General features: G+C 39.3%; 1 protein-coding gene across 1 annotated transcript; it reads right to left on the bottom strand.

The window, feature by feature from the left end:
* Window positions 1-2321: 2321 nt before the first annotated feature.
* On the bottom strand, window positions 2322-6897 carry LOC143890163 (uncharacterized). Its single transcript, XM_077394741.1, has 4 exons — window positions 5661-6897; window positions 5517-5606; window positions 3903-5444; window positions 2322-2983 (listed from the first exon to the last, which is right to left on the bottom strand). Exons 1-4 carry the CDS (start codon window positions 6814-6816, stop codon window positions 2619-2621), a joined length of 3153 nt encoding a protein of 1050 aa, XP_077250856.1. The 5' UTR covers window positions 6817-6897; the 3' UTR covers window positions 2322-2618.
* Window positions 6898-9099: the final 2202 nt, after the last annotated feature.

Below are 9099 nucleotides of genomic sequence, written 5' to 3'. Positions count from 1 at the left end.
TTTACCTTACCTGTTCTCCCCCATTGTTTTAGCGTCGAAATTAAATGGTTATTTGTATTTGTTTTGGTGTTAGTATTTAGTTAGTTATGGATGGTGTTCTTAGCAATGTACTCTGCAAAACAATGCCTTCAATGTTGTCAAAAGTTGCTCAAACATTAATCATGCAGTATTTGTCATCAAAGTCCTCCATCGTATTGATGATATCTTCATAAGAAATACACCCATCCCAATTCCATATTGAAAATAGATCTTTATTCATTTTGTTTCTCTGTCCCTCTGCATTTCTCTTTATCGGTGGGGAATTGTACGATTGCAAACCTTGCGCTTTGCCACATAGTCCTTCGTTGCCAACAAATGTCCCTTGTTGGAAGGCTTTGCTGTTAGGAAGACTACGCACCAAATTATTGTATGATAAATCCATCAATGTCAAGCTGAGCATATCTTCCAAAGAAGATGGAATTGAACCGGTAAGCTTATCGTAGGAAATATTTAAGATTTCCAACATGTGTAATTTTCCTAGTTGGGGCGATATTTCTCCTGTAAGCAAGTTACAGCTAAGATCTAAAATATTTTGTAGCTCAGCTAGATTGCCAATTTGAAATGCAATGCTTTTCCATTCAAATGATTTCTGCTTAATTTCAAAGAACCAAGAGTGGAACCCAACATATCCCTCCACGCCACATGGCTTAGGGGGAGGGGTAGTTTTGCCATTTAAAGAAAACAAAAGGCCAAAAAAAACAGGAAAATAAGGAAAGTGATATTTACGCCCCTTTTGATCACCAGGAACACCCAGCTTCAGTATATCGGGGCAAATCTACTTTATGTCAGAAAAATCTAGTGGCTTTGATTGCAAAGTACACTAGCAAATGGGTGTCCCTGGGAATAAAAGGGGCGTAAATATCATTTCCCGAAAAGAATGCTAATGTGGGAAAAGGCTATTTGTTGGGATTACGGCAAAACACTAGCTACTTGCAATCAACGCATAAAAGTGAGATTTGAAAGAACGAAGTAGTGTGATGATTTAGGACAAAAACTAGCTACTTGCAAAGTATTATTTTCAACGCATAAGAGTGAGATTTGAAAGAACTTAGTGCGATGACTTTCATTGGCGCACTCACTAGCATTCATCGGATGGGACTGAAAATGAGTGCGGTGTCAGTAGATAAGGAGAGATGGCTAATTGGGGGAAATGATAAATGCACCCGTTTTCATCACTCGGGACACCCAGCAGAAGTGTCTCGATCAATGACTGTAGAGGGGCTGGTGTACTTCACTTGAGAAGGACTCAACGGATTTGATTCCCATGCGAACTGCAGTTGGGTGTCCCATGCGATTCGTGTGAACCACATCCACACGAATCGCCCCTTTTGATCACCAGGAACACCCAGCTTCGGTATATCAATGGCAAATCTACTGTATGTCAGAAAAATCTAGTGGCTTTGATTGCAAAGTACACTAGCAAATGGGTGTCCCTCGGAATAAAAGGGACGTAAATATCATTTCCCACTAGCTACTTGTAATCAACGCATAAAAGTGAGATTTGAAAGAACGAAGTAGTGTGATGATTTATGACAAAAACTAGCTACTTGCAAAGTATTATTTTCAACGCATAAGAGTGAGATTTGAAAGAACATAGTGAGATGACTTTCATCGGCGCACTCAGTAGCATTCATCGGACGGGACTGAAAATGAGTGCGCCAATATACAAAGATATTATTACCTTTATTGGTGTGGGTGTCAGTAGATAAGAAGAGATGGTTAATCGGGGGAAATGATAAATGCACCCGTTTTCATCACTTGGGACACCCAGCAGCAGTGTCTCGATCAATGACTGTAGAGGGGCTGGTGTACTTCACTTGAGAAGGACTCAACGGATTTGATTGCCATGCGGACTGCAGTCGGGTGTGTCTCCTCATTTTTGTATGAGTTTTGCTAACGAGTGCCAGGGGTACTCCTTAAGGAGCATTGGAACCATGAATTTACATAAATTTACAAACTTGTGTAAAAAGTATCCAACCATGTGTAAATTCCTGTTTCCAATGCTCTTTGACGAGTGGCAAAACCCTTTTTTACATATTGATTTATTTTTTCATCCCTATATGCCTGCATTGTTTCCATCAAGATCAAGGGTATCTGTGAAATCCCAAGTATGGGGGGCAACTCGAGAGGGGTAGGGGTGAATTGGGTGTTACAAATTTTGCTCTTTGTGTGTGATAAGTGCCACAATAAATTCGGAGTGGTTAGAAACAATTTTTGGGGATTTTGATAAAAATTTTGCTTTTTGTGTGTGATAAGTACCACAATAAATGTAAACCCGTAACACCTTTTCAAGGGCCAATAAATGTAAAGACGAGGAGCATGTAACATATTTTAGAGTTATTAGCGTGCCTCACACTCTTGGTGGTCTATGTGTGAGCCCCAATCAGAAGCTTCTCCTACGTAAGAAACTGGTAAGTCTACAAAGATCAATGGTCTAAATGAAACATACATGTCTCCAAGTGGGACCCAAGACTTGATCTCGACGGTGACAATCAGCCTAGTCCGTCCCTTATTTTGATCAACTATATGAAATACTGACCTATACAATATAACTGAGTAGGTGAAGAGACCCAACCCATTTACACTTGAAATTCCATCAGTTGAGACATTTCGATTGTGTGGAATGGATTTGGAAAAGATGGAGTTCGAGCAGAGAACTTTCCAGAGATATGTTGCATGGGTGGCCGAGTTTGTGGATTTGCATTTACACATGCGAGTGCCATTGACACTGCCAGAAAAACTTCATTTCCAACTTGGTCTTCAGGATTTGGGAGCCGTGGGTCTAACACATCTTTTAGCAGTAGATTTTGGCCAACTTCAGATGATGATGTTAACAAGGAGGAGATGATATCTCCAGGGTGCCTTCCCATTATGACTTCAAGTGCTAAAACCCCAAAGCTATATACATCGCATTTCTCCGTCACTCTCATTGTGTAAGCAAGCTCTGCCAGACAAAAAAAGAAAAAGAAGTCAAATGACATAAAATTTCTAGGTTAAACAATGCTCTTACCATTCAAAAAAGAGAGAAAATTCTCTTAATTGTATAACATGAAACAAGTATTTCATCAAAAAGAGACTTCCATGTAAAATGAGCGTAAAACGAATTTTATGCCCATTTTTAAGTGGGGAAAAGGAGGTAAAATTTGTTTCACGCCCCTTAACATTTGCTAAGGCACATTGAAACCGTACATTGGCAGACCCTGACGAGAGATGTTTGTACATGAGTTTTACTTTGATTCTCGCCTAACCGTTGGATCATTATCATCTGGCCAAAATATGCTCAGAGATGGCAGATGAAATGTGACCCATTAGGCACAATCGAGGTACAATAAAAAAAATAGGCTAATAATTTGTCAAAAAATTCTAAATCTAAACGCTAGAAATTAAGCTAATCCATATCCTAATCTACCATTTTGAAGTTGGAAAATTTACAAAAATCATGTTGTGTAAAGTCTCCTTGTAAGGAATACCCAAAATTTTGGATAATTAGAAGTCACCAGTCACTTGCTCAGAGTGACTTAAAGAAAAATTTCCTCCGATTTTAACGTAATTTTTTGTTTTGGTTGAGCAAGAAATAGGCCTTGTTTATTTTGGACTTTTGAGAACCGATTATGAGACCAAAAACTGAATATTGGACTCAAATATAAGTTTAATTTTGAGTCCAATAATCAGTTTTGGACTACCACACAGTTTTCAAAATCCAAAACAAACAGAGACTTAGGATATAGGGCCAATCACATCAATGGTCTAAAACATTTTGTCCTTCCATAGGTGTGCCAAATGACATAACAATAAAATAAGGCACAATTTTCTAGACAATTATACTGCAACAATAAAGTAGGCACAATATAGGAGGAACTAACCTGGAGCAACATATCCACGAGTGCCTGCAAGTTCTGTCCAGTTGGATGAATCCGGCATTAGAATTCTAGCAGTACCAAAATCAGATACGTGAGCCTCAAATTCTGAATCCAATAAAACATTTTTGCTTGAGATATCTCGATGAACTATTGGCGGGTCGCAATCATGATGCATGTATGATAAAGAATGTGCCACAGCTTTAATAATATTAACCCTCTTCACCCAATCCAACTCCATCGCCCCTTCGTCACTACTTAGTATATTAGCCAAATTTCCTCTTTCTATATACTCATAAATGAGAAACATACATCGACGGTGGGAGCAAAACCCGTAAAGCTTGACAACATTGCGGTGACGGATTTCTGTTAATGCACGTACCTCATTTCTAAAACTTCTCTGATCAATTTGCTCGCCATCTTCCAATTTGTGAAGTTTTTTTACAGCTACTGTTTGCCCTGTTGGCAGATATGCTTTGTAAACTCTCCCATATCCGCCTTCCCCGATGCAGTATCTGTCATCAAAATCCTCTGTTGCATCAATGATATCTTCATAAGAAATACACCCATCCCAATTCCATATCGAAAATAGGTTCCTTTCATTTCTTTGTCCCTCTGCATTTCTTGTTCTGGGGCAAAAAAAGGAAGAAATGCCAAAAACTAGAAGTAGAAGGAATAGTGCGCTCAAAAGAGGAAGAATGATCAATATGATAGCATTGTGTCTCTTTTTTGGTTCACCATTGTTTATTGGCATGGAATTGCATGGTTGCAAACCTTGCGCTTTGCCGCATAAACCTTTGTTGCCGACAAATGTCCCTTGTTGGAAGGCTTTGTTGTTAGGAAGGCTACCCACCAAATTATTGTATGATAAATCAATCGATGTCAAGCTGAGCATATTTTCTAGAGAAGATGGAATTGACCCAGAAAGCTTGTTGTGGGAGAGATTTAAGATTTCCAGCATGTGTAATTTTTGCAGTTGGGGCGATATTTCTCCTGTGAGCATGTTAAAACTAAGATCTAGCATAATTTGCAGCTCTGCTAGATTGCCAATTTGAAATGGAATGCTTCCATTCAAATGATTTCTGCTTAAGTTCAAAGAATGCAATTTCGAGCAATCTTCTAGTTGTTCTGGTATCGATCCAGTTAGTTTGTTTGCTGATGGTTGGTTACCATTTAAACTCATCTTATATAAAGTTGTCAAGCTCCCCAATTCCTTTGGAATCTCTCCGACCAAAAGGTTTGAAGAAATGTCGAATAGTTCTAGTTGAATCAACTGTCCAAACTCCGGTGGTATTTTACCAGCTATCAAGTTCCCTGAGAACTTTAAACTTGTCAAACTTTTACACTTGCCCCAACTTGGAGAGAGTTCACCAGACAAACGGTTGTGGCTCAAGTCAATATATGTTAGATTAGGACAAACTCCAAAGACATCGGACATATTTCCGGTGAGCTGGTTTCCTTGGAGAAAAAATCTGGTTAATGACGTGCAGTTTCTCCAGGTTTTGGGGATCTGACCCGAAAGTTGATTGTCGAATAGAGATAGATTGGCTAGCCTTTTAAGATCACCCAAAGAGGATGGAATTGAACCTATTAGAAGGTTGGAGCTCATGTATAGTTCACCCAAAAATTTCAAATTTCCTATTTCCTTAGGGATGGGGCCAGAGAGATTATTGCTGAAGAGGTACAACGTGACAAGGTTGGTCAAGTTTCCTATTGTGGAAGGAATGGAACTTGTTAGAATGTTATCGTACATTGCCATATCACCCATATTTTTCAAATTTCCTATTTCTTCAGGGATGGGGCCCGAGAGATTATTGCTGAAGAGTTGCAACGTGACAAGGTTGGTCAAGTTTCCTAAGGTCGAAGGAATGGAACCTGTTAGAATGTTATCGCACATGTCTAGTTCAACCATTTTTTTCAAATTTCCTATTTCTTTTGGGATGGGGCCAGAGAGCTTATTGTTGTAGAGGTACAACGTGACAAGGTTGGTCAAGTTTCCTATTGTGGAAGGAATGGAACCTGTTAGAATGTTATCGTACATTGCCATACCACCCATATTTTTCAAATTCCCTATTTCTTCAGGGATGGGGCCAGAGAGATTATTCTTGTAGAGGTACAACGTGACAAGGTTGGTCAAGTTTCCTACTGTGGAAGGAATGGAACATGTTAGAATGTTATTGGACATATCCAGATCAGCCATATTTTTCAAATTTCCTATTTCTTCAGGGATGGGGCCAGAGAGCTTATTGTTGTTAAGGTACAACGTGACAAGGTTGGTCAAGTTTCCTAATGTGGAAGGAATGGAACCTGTTAGAATGTTATCGGACATTTCTAGATCAGCCATATTTTTCAAATATCCTATTTCTTCAGGGATGGGGCCAGAGAGATTATTGTTGTAGAGGTACAACGTGACAAGGTTGGTCAAGTTTCCTAAGGTAGAAGGAATGGAACGTGTTAGAATGTTATCGGACATGCCTAGTTCAACCATTTTTTTCAAATTTCCTATTTCTTTTGGGATGGGGCCAGAGAGCTTATTGTTGTTAAGGTACAACGTGACAAGGTTGGTCAAGTTTCCTATTGTGGAAGAAATGGAACCTGTTAGAATGTTATCGTACATTGCCATATCACCCATATTTTTCAAATTGCCTATTTCTTCAGGGATGGGGCCAGAGAGATTATTCTTGTGGAGGTACAACGTGACAAGGTTGGTCAAGTTTCCTACTGTGGAAGGAATGGAACCTGTTAGAATGTTATCAGACATTTCTAGATCAACCATATTTTTCAAAAATCCTATTTCTTCAGGGATGGGGCCAGAGAGATTATTGTTGTTGAGGTACAACGTGACAAGGTTGGTCAAGTTTACTATTGTTGAAGGAATGGAACCTGTTAGAATGTTATAGGAGATTCTCAGATCAGCCATATTTTTCAAATTTCCTATTTCTTTTGGGATGGGGCCAGAGAGATTATTGTTGTAGAGGTACAACGTGACAAGGTTGGTCAAGTTTCCTATTGCGGAAGGAATTGTTCTGAAGAGTGCATTGTTGCTAAGATCAAGATTGGCAAGTTTGGGAAAGGAAGAGAATTTGAAGTTATAGAGCTTTCCTTGCAAACCTACACTTGTTAGGTTTATTTGAGTGACACTTCCTTCGTGGTTACATGCTATTCCCCTCCAATTGCATGGGCTTTTATTGGTGGAATTGTGAAGTGACCATGAATTGAGAGGAGCTTGGTTAAGGAGGCTAGTTTTCCAGCTGAGGAGAGCCTCTGCTTCTACTGAATTTGCCGTTGTTGAACGGCAAGAAAGCAACAGAAAGAAAAAAAGTAAAGAGAAGAGGGAGAGAGATTTCTCCAAGGCCATGGTTGTTGGTGGTGTTTGAGATTTTTCGGTCATGTTGGATGTAGATTTATAGTGAAAAAGTCGTTTGTCCTTCTATGCCGTGTAAGAACCGTAGTCTTTTCTAAGCGTGTAAGAACCGTATTTTTCTAAGCGTGTATGAACCGTAGTCTTTTCTTCTTCTTGATCATTCACCACAAAAATGTTAAATTAAATGAATAAAAAATGCTCCTCGGCAAGATGGTCCAATGGGTGAACTCTTGTAGGTATTTTTCTGGGGTGCCCTTCTGTTTAACATTCTTCTTATAATTATAAGTACAGAACGATTAAGCTATCTTTGGAATCAATGACTGTGATCAATTCTAGTATTCCAGATGGGAATCTGTATATAAAATCAAGTATTCCATTGGATCCACACCACCAAAGTAGATTATTTATTGTTTTACGTAGGGCTGTTCACTATATGGTTATAACCGAAATAACCTACCGAACCGAATTCAGTCGGTTATTTCGGTTCGGTTAAATGGTAATTCGGTTCGGTTTCGGTTTCTATTACTAATAAACTTCGGTTCTCGGTTTCGGTGTCGGTTTTATTAAAATAATTCGGTTAGAACCGAAAAACCGAATGGGGAGGATTGCCATATGCTATTTTATTTGTCCCCATCTGTTCCCTTCCTATGCTCATTTGTTTTTTAGTGAATTAAAAAATGTATCACTCATCATTGCCTTTCAACAGCTTTTGACTACTTTTGACTAAAATCACATGGTTTCCTTAAAACCATGGGCTGGTTTTCATTAAAACCAATAGCTTTTTGACTACTTTTGAGCAAAACCACATGGTTTCCTTAAAACCATGGGCTGGTTTTCATTAAAACCATGTTGTCAATTTCAAATTTTCAAATTCGTATTAAAGGGGAGGGAAACATCATTCCCAGGAAAAGACAAAGTATTAAGGGTGGAAACTTAAAAGACTTAAAGGGGTTTTCTAGTAATTTTGATAAACAAACAGTCAAAAGACTCAAAACACCCCCTTTTCAGATTTTCTAGTTTTCTTTGGGCATTTGCTTTCTAGAGTTTTGAGGTTTTCCACTTTTATTTTTGCCCAAACAACGCTTTTGAGTTCCTTCCGATGACTCCTCCTTCCCCGGCGGGCAGTGGGATCTCCTCCTCTTCCTTCTCCGGTGGCATCTCCTCCATGGCTCCACCTCCTCTTCTCTGGTGGGATCTCCTCCTCCTCCTCTTCTCCGGCTCCCGGTAGGACTCCAAAAACCCTCTCCTCCTTCTGCAGTTCTTCTCTCTGTTTTTTTTACAGATTTAATCGATTTTACATATTCAGTGGGGGATGCATTTCGGTTATAACCAAAGTAACCGAACAACCGAATTCTTGTTTCGGTTTCGGTTCGGTTAGTGTATATTTCGGTTACGGTTTCGTTTACCTTTTTTAGATGACCGAAATTTTTCGATTCGGTTATTTTTGGCAAAATCGGTTCGGTTATAACCGAATACACAGCCCTAGTTTTACGTTTACATTTTTCAGTGCTATTATAAACACGATGGAATAATTATTCCACTTCAGTGACGTGGATCCATTGGGGGCGCACTTGCTGCCGGTGTTTGCAAGGAAACCCTTCAATTTAGCATTCCTCTAATCATGAAGTGTGATACTAAGTAAATGAAACTGTTTTCTCGATAGTCACACTCATCTCTTGGGCTGTTACTCTTCTCAACTACCTATCATCTGATCGGGCGGCCCATATTAAAACAAAAGTGTACGAACGGCATCGATGGATGCGATTTGTTCCAAAAAGAGCCAATACGTTTGGGGGAGGACCGGAGGACTACGAGTCTCTTTTGTGAGTACGCGACTTT

This window comes from Tasmannia lanceolata, unplaced genomic scaffold (genome assembly GCF_043159265.1).
Source record: "Tasmannia lanceolata isolate RefF3 unplaced genomic scaffold, GAP_Taslan_0.1 ptg000013l, whole genome shotgun sequence".
In the NCBI taxonomy this organism is placed as follows: Eukaryota; Viridiplantae; Streptophyta; class Magnoliopsida; order Canellales; family Winteraceae; genus Tasmannia; species Tasmannia lanceolata.
Note: the sequence above shows the minus strand (reverse complement) of the source record. Positions and strands in the feature narration are given on the sequence as shown.

What these genes read in the sequence shown, in the direction of transcription:
- LOC143890163 (XM_077394741.1), bottom strand. Translation starts at nt 6,816, where the DNA reads ATGGCTGATCTGAGAATCTCCTATAACATTCTAACAGGTTCCATTCCT. An exon ending in AGGAAATTTGAAAAATATGG is followed by an intron (nt 5,607 to 5,660) that starts GTGATATGGCAA and finishes CTTCCACAATAG; the next exon opens with GAAACTTGACCAACCTTGTC. An exon ending in TCGTGGATATGTTGCTCCAG is followed by an intron (nt 2,984 to 3,902) that starts GTTAGTTCCTCC and finishes TTTGTCTGGCAG; the next exon opens with AGCTTGCTTACACAATGAGA.